Genomic DNA, 13,256 nt, shown 5'->3' with positions numbered 1-13,256 from the left:
TCGCTGCGCGACGCTAGAGCCAACCTGCATTTCTTCCCCCACCAACAAGGTAGCAATCCGAAGGTGTTCCCCCGTCGAACGGGGCCGGCGCGGAGGACGGCCCTATGGGAAGCGGGAAACCCGAGCGTGCCCTGCTCCCGCTGCAACATTATCAATGGAGTCACCGAACGGCGGCTTACACACCGACACCATGGAGCGTACGAGTGGTCGGTTTCTGAAGGGAAGCTCCACAGCTGTTGGAATGATTGAGTCGTGTTGGTGCTGGTGATAAGCCCGGAAATGCGGCATGAGGGTGGACGGATTCAGTCTTGTCAAGCCAGGGGACTGTGATAGGATCAAGATTGGGTGTGGGTACACGTGTACTTCAGTAGAACAGCGGTATGTCCGTCACGTTGACATCTAGAGTGAACTTGACTTCTGCGCTGCTTCAGAGTAGTGTCTCATGGAAAAGAACACTTCTCCAATGACGGGTGCTCTTCTAGAGACGAATGACGTCCAGAGCTACCCCAGCAAGTAGGCTAAGCTTTTTAGCACTTTCTGGGCAAGGCGTGCCGCGCCGGGAGGCTCTTGGCAGCTTGTTAAGGTGGTGCGGGGAGACAACTCATTGAGGAGAAGGTAAACCAATTCTCATCAGCTCAACAGATTTTGGCATACTTTACTCGAATCTATACACCTGATTGGGTGTAGAGGAGTCCTGTTACGGTTTTCCCCTCCTTTGCGCCCGAGAATCTCATGTAAACACTTGTCATTGTCCTTACAGCTCAGTCACGCCTTCATTTGCCCAAACCAGTGAGTACTTAGCTGAAGACGCACAAGAGCTGCACCTAAGACCCTGCAGGATCGGCAGGGACGGCACTCAATCTTCGCCTCAACTGCGCCTACGAAGCCAATGACAAAGGCCGTAGACTTCACAACGTGAGGGATGGATCTTCATCTGGTCCGATGGCCTGGTTCATCCACGTAGCTTGTGGAGCAGGTGAACTGCGCTAGGTTGGCGGGAAGCGCCATCCGGCGGGAGGTCAGGGGAATTGCGCGGATAGGGTGTTTGAATGAAAGCACGTGGGAAATACATGTAGAAACAAGGTGATTTCCGTGATTTTACGTGTTCCGGACCGCGTTGATCGCGGCCAATGGGCGTCCTTACATAGCCCACGTGCCCGACCCGTCCGGGCGCCGGGTCCGGACCGGAGTGGGTCTGGTCGGATGTCGGCCACCAGACTGTGAACTTCGGTCTCCTCGTATTGAAAGGCGCTTCACCTTGAAATTCAGCTGACCAGTTAGGTCGTTATAAGTTACTTTCATGTCAGAGCCGAAATGTATTGAAAGATCACTCGCTGTGTCACGAATTCTGTAGAGCCATGATATGTTTTCTAATTTATTTTATTTCCAGCTATCTTGCAAGCTACCCCCTACAAACAGCACCGGTATAGACAATGGTGTGGTAAATACATGATACATAGAAGAGAAAAGACACTCACTCAATCACCAAACAATCTCACTCCCAAACTTCCATCCAGTCAGTCTCTAACCCAGCTTAGGCGGGGTAGACACGGATAGGAGTCGTGATGGGCTCAGCGGGCTGGAGACCGATGGGAACCTCGTAGCCCTTAGGGGGGTGGAAGGCATCGGGAAGCTCGATGATGTCGCGGTAGTAGTCAGGGAGGCTGGATCCGGCCCAGAGACGAGCAATGGCGGGAAGGATGGTGCGGTAGCCGCCACCGAGGATGTTCAGGTTGGGGGCGACGTAGAGGTGGGAGGTGTTCTCGGCGCTGCTGAAGACACCGCCGTAGCTCTGGTTCCAGTAGTAGTTGGCGAAGCTGTCACCGGCAATCTTGGTGCTCCACTCGCGGATCTTGTCGCCGGTCTTGGATCCGACAAAGTTCCAGACGTTGGCACCGACGTCCCAGCGACCGAGAGTGTGGAGGCCCCAGTTGGCCTGGACGGAAGACAGCTCGCTGTAGTGGTTGTAGAAGGCGTCGTCCTTGGTGCCGACCAGGTCCTTGGGGACGGCGGAGCCCAGGAGGATACCGGCGACGTGGTTGCGCTCAAGGGGGTACTGGCCGTTGGCCTGCCAGGTGATGTAGATGAGAGTCTTGCCGTCGTTGAACTTGGGGTCCGAAAGAAGGGGTTCGACAAAGTTGCGGGTCCAGTCGCACGAGACGCTGATGTTGGTGTCGTGGCCGTTGTTGTACAGGTTGGGGGTGACGAAGAGCCACTGGGGGAGGCTGTCGTTCTCGAGGTCATCGTAGAAGAGAGTCAGGTTCTTGACCTTGGCCAGGCGGTCCTCGTTGAGAGTGACCGAGTCGAAGCGGACGAGCAGGTTATGCTTGCGGGCGTAGTTGCCCTCCTCGGGGTTGTCATACTCGAAGCCCTCGAAGCCGGTGTAAGGAAGGCCCTCGTTGTAGTCACCCCAGCTAATGCCCTTGTCCTCAAGGAGATCGACGATGGTAGAGACGTTGCGGTCGACCAAGAGGAAAGAGTCACTGTTGGTGCCGAAATCGTCACCGCTGGCCGGGGCAACATAGTTAGGCTGGCTGGGAGTGCCAATGCCGTACATGTTGGTAAGCAAGATACCCTGGTTGATGAGGGCCTGGCAATTGGGGTCGGCAATGGAGTTGTTGTAGGCAGTGGTCTCGAGGTACACCTGCATGATGCGGTTGAAGACCTTGCCCTCAACGTTGGAGGTAGGAGACTCGGTCTTGGCAGTGGCGGCCGCAGCGGCGACGTCGGCGCTGGCGGTCGAGGTGTACTGGATGTCGGCCGCGGTGTTGACGGGAGTGGCCGAAGCACTGGTGGCGGTCACCGAGTACCAGCCACCACCGTGGCCGTTGCCGTTGCCGTGGTCCTTTCCATGGCCCCAGTCACCGCCGTTGCCATTGCCGTGGCCGTGGCCTCCCTTACCCCAGTCGTTGCCGTTGTCGTTGTCGTGGTCCTTGTGGTTTCCCTTTCCGTGGTCGTACCCGTGGTCGTTATCGTGAGCGTCGCCCTTGGAAGCGCCGCCGCAGGAAGTGGGAACGGCTGCCGCGAAGCTGGCGGCAGCCAGGACAGCAAGCATGCGAACCATCTTGAGATGTTGTACTTGTGCTGTAAAAGAGAGTGTTGGTTGATTGCAAGTGAGAGTGTGAGTGAGTGAGTGTAAGAGAGAGAGTGCCAGATGCTGATGAGGATGAGGAAAAGAAAACGTATTGAAGCTGAAGATTACCCTCACTTTTATAACAACTTGAGAAGCGTCGAACCGTTTGTTTATTCCTCAAAAAGGACAACGATGCAGTCCGTGGTTGTCTAAACAACTATGTGTACGCAAAGCTGCTCAAGCAAAGTCATGCATGGCTTGAAGCCGTGCAGCGATAACACTCCTCCCATCTACTCGCATAGCAATTGCGCTGAACGCCATGCCTGCAACTTCCTTGTCGAGCGTCGTGAACTTGCAGAATTCGAAATGAGTGGCTTGAATGTAGTTCACATTGAACAAGCTTGACCACATGAACACTTCGAGTAGGGCTGGAATGATAGCTTCTTGCAAAAACCCTGGACCCTTGGATTGTTGAGCCCGAGCTTTTCCGGGGTAACCGGGCTCCCGAGGTAGCATGGACGCTTGCTTGGGCGATCGAGGAACGCCAACGTCAAAGTGCACCAGATCTCGTCCAGTCTGAGATTATCGAGCGCAAGCGCCCGAAGCCTGTTTTCTCGGGGCGTTCCTTGTTGCGTGCTAGTGCCTGGGCTGCGTTGTCTAAGATACAAGTAGGAGTTGGAGCTTCGGAGATCTTCAACGCCACAAGTGGATTTCAGGTAACGCCTCAAGCTTTGCTTCTTGTTCTCGAACATGTTCAGGTATGAATACCTAATTAATTTGTATGCAAGGTGAAGAAGTACCTAGCTCATAAACTCTTTCAATCTATACTACCAGCTGAAGGACTCAACAACAAGCCTAACCTTCGACCCTGTGCCTTTGCGTGAGATGTCCAAAACAACACTCCTCACTTCGTCGATCAGCCCTTCCGGTCCGGAAACAAGCACACACGTTTCAGTTCTGGCTCCGACGAGTTCTCTGTCAAGGCAATCCCGAACAGACATTCTTTCTCCCACAAACACCTCCTTCTCGACCCTGGACAGAGCATTGAGGCGCTCAACATCGTCAACGAGCGCTTGTGTTCGACATCCCCAAAATAGCTTAGTTCGACCAGTATGCATCGAGAGATAGGGCAAAACAGCCGTGATTCCCACCCCGCCAGCGACTGCCACTAGAACAGGGGACTTGAGCGGCGACTCGGTCAAAGGGGAGTGAGAAGGGTAGCCGGACTCCACAAGGACAGGCACCAAGCTTCGACTGGCCAGAGCGGAAGTGAGGCCTGTTTGAATTCGGACGTAAAATGTGATGCCAGTTGAAGCTTGCCCATGCCACGCGCGGGGACCATCGGAGGGCTGGCTGCTGATGGGTGATGCCGTTGTTGTAGCAGAGGTTGTAATTCCACCGTGCTTCTCCAGGTCATTTGCGAAACCACATGTATTTTGAGCTTGTTGAAGAGCAGGATGAATGATGCTAGAAGCAACTGAGAAAGGGTGATTCTCCCAGATGCGCCAGGTAAGAGTTGGGAAGTAGAGGTAGGCGACTCCTATTGCCGATACATCCGGGATGGTAACGCGAACGTAGTCAGAGTCGATGCTCGTAATGGTTGCCTCTTTCACTCCGTATTGCGCGAGTCTTGCGACCCGAAAAACGCGATCAAGCCCCCAGACAGCCATACACATAATAATCCAAACCTCGTAACCCCACTGATGGCTGAATTCGAACACAATGTGCCAGTAGCAGCCTGCAATGACCAAGACCGCGATGGCAACATGCCAAGCCAGGAAGGCTTCGTATATCTTCCTGCGTATGGGGATGACCGACGTGGGGAACATGATGACCAAGCCAACGGTAGCGATGATTCCCCAGTACCAGAACGATTTCTGAGACTCTGAAGCGTGTGTTCCATTCTTGACGTAGACGTCCAAGTAAATAATGCTATGCAATATTGCTTGGAGAGTTGCTATTGCGGCAATCCATCGATGAAGAAGTATAAAGGTCGAGTGCGACCAGTTCGTTATCCACAGAAGGATGTTGTTCCGGCCGGCGTACAGAAAAACCAGTGGCAGGTTGGCGAAACTGAGTAACCCAAGGCGGTTGGAAACCAGCATGCACATCCAGCGCCATTTGTCGCCGGGATACCAGGTGTTGGGGTCGGCGTATTCGTAGTTGACTGCCGATAGAACTGTGTTGATGATGATGAAGTACGAGATGAACATTGCTTGTCCGCGCTTGGGCATGAAAACGAGGCCGAACAGTACTGGCGTGTCGTGATGCTTCCCAAACAATGGAGGTTCGATTATCCAGGCATTGAAGAAGTAGCGCCATGCCGTAGGAAATGGGAAGAATCGGAGAAGGGATAAACTGATTGGTATGACGACCCCTGACAGGAGGATGATGAGACTGTTTATTGTCAGAGGCCAGAATTATTCGTACTCAGTAATTGTCTTTATGCTTACCCGTATCCTTCCTGCATACTCTCCTGGTCCTCAAAGATTGTGTCGGTATTATAAGCCGCGTACCAGAGATCATCGGAAATCCGGCTCGTCTGGTTCAGCGGTCCAGTACTAGCATAGAGAGCGTCCGGTGTGCTATTGACTCTCATCAAAGCTTGCTGATAGGATTCCTTCGGGTCCGGCTGGACAGCGGCGGTACCGGCGACGTTGTCTTGCCAGTACTTCTCGAGTCTCCAAGACGGGATGCTTTGGCATTTGATCGAGACGCACCATGCGAGCGTCTGAAGAAAAGCGTCGTCCGTAGCGTAACAGCTGGCATCGGTCATCACCATGCCGGCGTCCATGCCAGCCATACCACCCATGTCGGCAGCTCCGGCGGTGGAGCACTTGAGTGTTGCCCCGGATATGGCGTCCCGGCACGCAAACGCGCAGGCGGGTTTGAACATTTGTATGCCATAGCCGACTAATCCGTGTCCTGTCCTGCCCCCAGCATCAGCTAGAACACCACTGACCGTGATGGCGAGAAGGAAAGCTCGATGCAGCTTCATGGTTGAATGAGACTGATGAAAGTATTGGTAGCACGGAAGCTTGGCACAGAGTGTCTTGTGAAATGCCTGTATCGCGGTATTGATAACCCATGTAACTGCCATCAGTCTGCCAATTATATACACGCAATATCAAATTAGGGAAACCCCCTCAGAGAAGGTTGTGGTATGCGCGAGATTTTAGGTTGTCATTGGTCCAGCTCTAGTGAGTTTGTGGCAGAATAATGTGCTCAGGAAACCACCTCAAACCAGCTCATTCCACGCCATCGCCTCTTTGATTAACATTCTGGATGCTAGGTACAATCTGATTGGCTCGATGTGTCTTAACGGAAATGGGCAACCCATGGCCGACGGGCAGAAAAGAAATATTTGCTACAAATACAGCATGACGGGAGATGAAGATCTCGTCACGTGCGATCTCTCATATCAGATTGGACATACGTATGTATCTTCGCTTACTCGGAAAGATCTAGTCATTCTTCACCAAGGTCGGTCACCGCTAGATTTGTATCTACACACAAGCCAGACTTGCGTCTTGAAAGACGCGTGGAAAGAATATTAACCAACAACGGGACAAACGCTAGGCTGCCAAGTTCAATCTGAATTTCCGAGAAACACGTATCGTCGCTATGAACTAAACGCAACGATCGATAAACTTGACGACTTTTTGTCCTGTCCGGCTGAGTTCAAAGCCGGACATTCCATCAAGAAACGTTATCTGAAACTTGTGTTCGTTGGGCTCGTATACGTAGAAGAACTCTTTCAGACGTTTGACAACCAAGGCCTCGCTCCCACGATTACCACGGAGTACGCGCAGCTCAAGCGCTACCTCTTTCGACGGCTGCATGGTGGATAGAATGACCTGCCACTGTAGTACACCAAGAGCTGGGTCGGCCATGACGACGCTCAATTTGTCGAACTCAACGTCATCTGCATCCCACATGAAGCTGAAACGCTGATCGCGACCTTGCAGTCGTAGAACACGCATGTAACGACGATGTTCCTCTGGGATTCGTGACTGAGCTTCTGGTGATAATGAGTGAAGAGATCCGACATCGCCAGTGAGATAGCGGACAACAGGGTTTCGTAGTCGTGTAAGGGACGTCTGGGCGATCATGCCAGCTGCGCCTTCGGGCAGCGTGTTGGGAACGGGGTCACCCTCTTTGTGTGAGAGTGGGAGAATCTCAATGATGATCATGCGTGTGTCGAAAACAAAGTCTGTGTGATTCAAATGAGAGTTTTCGTCGTTTGATGTGAGGTCGGGATTGTTTACTCCATACGGCCCGGCTTCTGCACTACCGAGAACGGAGCAGATCTTCACCGGACCTAGTATCGTGTTGATGTAAGACCTCTGAGTCGCTGTGAGACCCTCAGATGTGTAGATGATTTTGTTGAGATGGATCCCTTCCCTTTCGGTGGAAGACATCATCGATATGTGGTGGACGACCGACATAACTTGACTCCCATCACCGCTCAGCACATTGGCGTTGAAATCTCGTAGCATTTCGGCAACTTTTGAAGGGTGTAGGTGGTTACCAGCCGCAAGAACGGAGGCGCCGGCGTTTTCCATAGTTTCACAAGTCAAATCTAGAGATCTGAATCATCATACGAATCTCGTCAGCAGAACAGTCCCACTCACTGGCATGGTTCACTCACCTGTAGAGGTTACCCGCGCAGTGTGTTGTCAAAACCCAGTCCCCGCGCTCGATCACGCCGAGGGCTTGTAGAAACAGACCGAAATAAGCTCTGTGTCGACGATTCTCGATCGCGTCTGTAGCAAAGAATAAAGGTTTTGACGTAGTGCTTCCACCACCAGTGACACTTGTGTAGACATTGTGACGGTAAGTGTTCTGAGGCCTGATGTCGTTTACCAGTCTGTTGATAACGGTGTATCTGATAAACGGTCAGTTAATAGCTCCAGAACCCTTTGTGGCAGATTCACTCACAAATCGCTCTTTTTCAGGAGAGGTTGACGGCTTAGGTCTCCTTTTGTGATTGGCGATGCGGGCTGGCGTTTGATAGCCTCAATGACTCCTTCATCAGGCGGGTACTGAACGTCGGAGTAGAACGGATGAACCTTGGCAACCGACAGCACTTGGTCTAGTGAGAATGCCATGTCTTCGGAGATCGAAGGTGGGAGAGGATCCTGGGTGGGCGATTGGAATTTCTTTTCCACGTCAACCTCGGGCTTAACTTGGGACGTCGATGAAAATATCCGGCGGTTGTCGGAGAAGTAGATGGGCTGGGGGCTGAGGTTAGAAGATTGCAGCATCGTGAAAGCTGACGGTCGCTTCTGGGGGAAACGAAAGTGGTCTAAAATCGGGGGTTGATGCCACAGGCACCTGAGCTGGCATGCTGGTTTTGGGGAATTATAGATGATTTGATCAATGGATACAGAAGGATGGTGTCAGTGACAAGACAACTATTGCGCAGGCTTCAATCACTGTCAGATGAAGACGGAGTCTTCTCCGAAATCACTGAGGTCCGCAGTGTCTCGCCTGGTGAATTCGGCATGGAATGCATACATATGTCTGTGGAAAATGACTGCCTTTTCATTGTGGAGTCCCGGTTGCCCACATTCACCGGCCAACCGTGTCAAATCGAGAACTGTTCAAGCTTATTAAGGTTTTTCATTATCCGAAAACATCGGTTTGATTCCATTGTGTCTCGAGGGTGGCGTTCGGTTGTCCCGACCCGTCCAAGCCGTCAAGAGTTACCCGCTTGCAATGTCTCATCAAATTTGTGTCTCAACGCATGGGGCTGTTTGTGAGTTCTACTAAATCATATGGCACTGCAGGCACATAGTAGACACAATGAGGATAGTATCCATGCCTTGCAGTCTCAGAAAGATCACGCTTCCAGTTTAGATTTGGACGGCGTTGTAGGTGAAGGGGCAAGAAGGACCTCATGAGGGCTGATATGAGCCGAACAGCGTTTAACACGCTTATTCAGAGGTAAAATAGGAATTTCAAAATACTCTCTCTTGATTTTTGCTATGAAGTCGCACACTACTGCGATGTTGCAATACTATCATGCTGAGTGACATCGCCGAACGATCTGGCATCCCACCTTACACGACGCAGATGACGTTCCGGATCACGGATGTGGTTCCGAGCGTGCAACCAACGGCGGTTATCCATGAGAACGATGGATCCCTTCGGTAAATCAACTGGGCTGAGATGTACCGCCGCACCTAAATTAACATCCTCTCTCCCAAGAGCCTCCTTTAGCTCCTCCAGCGCCACGGCCGCATCCTCCGTCATTGGCGTCAAGATGTCCTCTCTGAAACGCATGATGGGTGACTGTCCGTTGAAGCTATCGGCCATTACTGGTCCGACTATGTGAGTCTGAGTCGGATCTTTGATAAACTCGGCCGGCGTGAGAATTCGGTATGCTGGTAATTTCAAGGTGGCCCTGGTTCGAGGGGAGAGAAACTGGCTGAGTTTCGAGACATTCATGGCGGACAAGGTACCGCCTCCAAACCGATCATGCTGAAGCACCTGAAGAGCGAAATATCTCGGAGGAAGATGCTCGTAGCTACAGTCGGTGTGCCAAGGAAAGTCGTTCATGGTTTCCGACCTGGCCTGGTGCTTCTCGGTCTGGAAGCTGATGCTGTTGGGGCGGACATCCCAGAACCACCCTCGAGTGGCGCTATGTGAAATGGGAAGTTCATGATTGTGATGCTTGTGAAGAGTTTGAAGAAGAGTTATGAGATACTCGCTGCGGTCGTCCTGAAACTCCAACCCGATTTTGAGCAGACCGACTCGCTCTAGATTTGTTGACACCAGGTGAACATGTTCGAGATCATGTGCCTGGCTTGGACTCTGAGCCTGGATGTGAGGCAGATGAACAGCTGCTGTCTTTTTCAAAGTATTTGAGGGGCGAGGGGGGTTGATGGGGACGAAATTGGAGCCTAGACAAGCTCTAAGAGCTCGATTGTGGAATGTCGCGATGTTGCGAAAGGTAAAGGCGAACGCGCGCATAGTGAATACTTGACTGAAATTATTGAGCATAGAAGGGAAGTTTCGAGAACAGAGAAAGAAATGAACAGCCCCAAAGAATTAGCATCGCTAGTATAAAAAGGAACGGAAGGAGTGATTCATGGGTGACGGGACCTAGCTTGAAACAGAGATTTTGTGTGTGCCTGACAGGACGCCGAAACGGCTGATTCACCATCAACATCTTCCCAAGTACGGAAGAACAGTCTCATATTGAAGACTTACTGCCTGATTTAGCTCATGGTGAAGATTCCAGCCGTTGCCGTCTCGAGCAAGACACTCTAAAGTGAGTCAGTCTCTCAATGGTACGTCGCAATATCACTTCGCCTGGTAATACAATGTAGCGACCCTTGGCCTTTCCCTCTTGACTTATTCGAAATCTCGCAATAACCAGCAATAGCACATGCTTCATGATACGTCCAGAAAACATGAAACTCTGTTCTGATTAGCTTTCAGCCATCCGAAGTGGCGCTGAATGGCCTCACCGATCCAGGTCGAGTCGTTGAGACCTCAATGTCAATATCAAGTACGTCACTAACATCATACAGCTAGGTATGCCAATGAATTCGGAACCGCACGCATCAGTGACCGCATGCAGCAAGAAGTCATGAAAATCCGACAAGAGATGAAACTTACGCTATATATAACTAATGCGTTGTTTCTATCCATTCCTAAACGTTGAAATCTTTCTCCAATCCCACCAATATCACAATGGATGGTCAACAGCTCGTACAAGTATGCTTAGGCTCCGCGCCAGGAATATTCGCTTCGGCAACAAGCCAGAATCTCAGCCCTAGTTTCCTCGGCAACGAGGAGATCAAGTTTCGAAACAAGCTTCTCAATCTGTGTCCAGAAAATTTATGGCACAATGGGTCATATGCCGCCGGATGTCCTCGGCCAATTCTCGTTGGCAACCACCACCTACAACAGATGCAAGATCTACATGAGGCCCTGACTATTGCCATCATTGATATCGTTCAGCGTTGGTGGATCGACACGCAGGCTCAGTTCCCGCAGCGCATGCCTCTGCAGCCAGAGGAGGAAGAATTATTAATAGTAAGCCATTTTGCTCCCCTCCGAGTGAGTTCGTGGGTAATTATTCTGACCTGTCGCAGTGGATAGAAAGCCAAGTAAAAATTGGCATTCTTCCAGATTTCGCCAAACGCCTGGGATCTTGGCGGCCGGATTTCTTGGTTGAAGAAGACGATAACCATGAGGAAAGTTTCAGGATCACGGAAATCAACGCGCGATTTTCTTTCAATGGATTCATACATGAGGCCTACGGTCAAGAGGCCACAAACCAAAGCCTGAAGGGACACGAAGATGAATTGGTTGGAGCTACGGATCCGAGTATGGTACTGGAACTTTCCCTCACATCTTGCATCGAACCTTTCTCCCTAACTCTCCGAGTAGATTTTGGACGGGCTGTTCAACCTTTTTCGCAGAGAACACCCCCTACATCTTCTCAAAGGCGAAGAGAACGGGATTGATATCCACATGTTCGTGGACGTCGTCCGGAGACGCTTCGGTGTTACGCCTCGTTTGATCACGCCAGCCGATCTGAGGCTCCTTTCTGATGCCAGTAGTAGAACTGGATACCGCCTCTGCTGCGTCGCCGAGAAGGGTGCTCCAACAGGTTTCGAAGCGGCGAACGGGGAAATCTGGGAGGAAATTCACCAGGTCGGCCTCGAACTGCATCAGCGGGAGCTAGCTGCCATGGAACGTCAGATGTTGCGGGAGGTTAGCCTCCGATGCTTCAATGACATGCGCACTATACTTCTGGTTCATGACAAAAGAATGTTGGGCATCGTCAAACAGGAGATACCGCACTTGGTTGCTAGCGAGGTCCTAACACCAGCGCAAGGCAAGGCTCTCGACAGGGGCATCGTGGACACAATTCTACCGGGCTCGCAACAGCTGAGAGGCCTTATTCAGACATCAATATCGGACCCTAGGCTGAGATTCAGTTACATTCTCAAGCCGATTCGCAGTGGGAAGGGTGATGGTATTGTGTTTGGCGAGGATCTCCGGGAAGATGAATGGACATCTGCCCTGCGCAAACTCATTTCCCCAGAAGTTGTGCCAGGGGTCACTTGCGTTGCCCAACGCCGAGTAATCCCGCGTGAGTACGACCTCGTGCTGAAAGGCACAGATGGAAATGTTCGTTATCCTCTTGTTGGCACCTACCACGTCGTGAACGGTCAATTGCTTGGTTTGGGTACATGGCGAGCCAGCGGAGGTAGAATTGTTGCGGTTTCATCGGGGGGTTCTTGGATCTGTTCGGTCACTAGGAGTCAATGAAAGATCTCGCTTACTGAGGTTTGATACTGCAAAGAATTTAAGCTAATGATATCTCTTTCCACACGGGGCCGGGCTGGAAGCTGTGATCGATGTACGATAATGACAAGTGTCCCAGTCCCCGTCGTTGCGTGAACATAGCGTCTTTCTTCAGCAGCATAACGTTGTAAAACACAGTATTATCGTCTGACGCTTCATCTTCCGTATATTCCGACAGCAGTATCACCTCGGAAGGGCTTCCTGAGTTATTAAAATCCATAGACTCTAATCCATCAACCCTCAGACTGCCGAACTCGAGGCCGTTTTCTCCATAGAACGTGCAATCTCCACCGAAGGTATCCAAAACCTTTATGCGGTAGTAGACTGCAAGTGTCCAGAATCGAAGTAGCGGGTAGTTCATGGTAGTGGCGTTCACTTCTTGTTCTGGAATTCGCCTGCTAGTATCAATATTGTAACGACAGCAGAACCTGGCCATTTTGTCATCGTCGGTTGAACTGGCGACGGAAGCGTATCTCAAGTATCGCCCATCTGATCTGATGTGATTTGGTAACTGTTCTGTTTCCCCGGAGGCTGTTGTCACATGCCACAAGATCCAAAGGCGCGTCGAAGACCAGCTGCTGAACATGTTGTCGTATTCGAAGGTGACCTGTCCTTCCCATCCAGCCCATGACCAACTGGGAAAGGCCGTTCTGCGTCTCAGAAAGCCGCCTCCTGTCGCACTTCTGAACAATAGAAACAGGGCCAATGCACCTGAAGGCATTCCCTGTATCATCTCTTGGCCCATTTTCTCTCCTACTCGCCGAATGATGCCGGCCAGAGCTCGCATTACGTCTTGTGAATTTGTGAATGACCTTGCTGTGTAGCTTTCCAGTATGTGAGAGTAATCTCGGCG

General features: G+C 51.4%; 4 protein-coding genes across 4 annotated transcripts; 1 reads left to right on the top strand and 3 right to left on the bottom strand.

Annotated features, from left to right (window-relative positions):
• Nucleotides 1–1,534: 1,534 nt before the first annotated feature.
• CkaCkLH20_08629 (uncharacterized protein) lies at nucleotides 1,535–3,064 on the bottom strand (the record flags this gene model as incomplete). The annotated part of the gene is made up of 1 exon (XM_038891344.1): nucleotides 1,535–3,064. The coding sequence occupies one exon, from the start codon at nucleotides 3,062–3,064 to the stop codon at nucleotides 1,535–1,537; it is 1,530 nt and encodes a 509-aa protein (XP_038743356.1).
• Nucleotides 3,065–3,900: 836 nt separating this feature from the next.
• CkaCkLH20_08628 (uncharacterized protein) lies at nucleotides 3,901–6,071 on the bottom strand (the record flags this gene model as incomplete). Its single annotated transcript, XM_038891343.1, has 2 exons — nucleotides 3,901–5,470; nucleotides 5,527–6,071. The coding sequence occupies 2 exons, from the start codon at nucleotides 6,069–6,071 to the stop codon at nucleotides 3,901–3,903; spliced, it is 2,115 nt and encodes a 704-aa protein (XP_038743355.1).
• Nucleotides 6,072–6,702: 631 nt separating this feature from the next.
• Nucleotides 6,703–8,340, bottom strand: CkaCkLH20_08627 (uncharacterized protein; the record flags this gene model as incomplete). The annotated part of the gene is made up of 3 exons (XM_038891342.1): nucleotides 6,703–7,663; nucleotides 7,725–7,961; nucleotides 8,015–8,340. 3 exons carry the CDS (start codon nucleotides 8,338–8,340, stop codon nucleotides 6,703–6,705), a joined length of 1,524 nt encoding a protein of 507 aa, XP_038743354.1.
• Nucleotides 8,341–10,777: 2,437 nt separating this feature from the next.
• On the top strand, nucleotides 10,778–12,367 carry CkaCkLH20_08626 (uncharacterized protein; the record flags this gene model as incomplete). The annotated part of the gene is made up of 3 exons (XM_038891341.1): nucleotides 10,778–11,122; nucleotides 11,182–11,421; nucleotides 11,480–12,367. 3 exons carry the CDS (start codon nucleotides 10,778–10,780, stop codon nucleotides 12,365–12,367), a joined length of 1,473 nt encoding a protein of 490 aa, XP_038743353.1.
• Between the last annotated feature and the right edge of the window lie 889 nt (nucleotides 12,368–13,256).

The sequence above is a fragment of the Colletotrichum karsti genome (assembly GCF_011947395.1).
Source record: "Colletotrichum karsti strain CkLH20 chromosome Unknown Scaffold29, whole genome shotgun sequence".
Taxonomy (NCBI): Eukaryota; Fungi; Ascomycota; class Sordariomycetes; order Glomerellales; family Glomerellaceae; genus Colletotrichum; species Colletotrichum karsti.
This window is presented reverse-complemented; position numbering and strand designations above follow the sequence as displayed.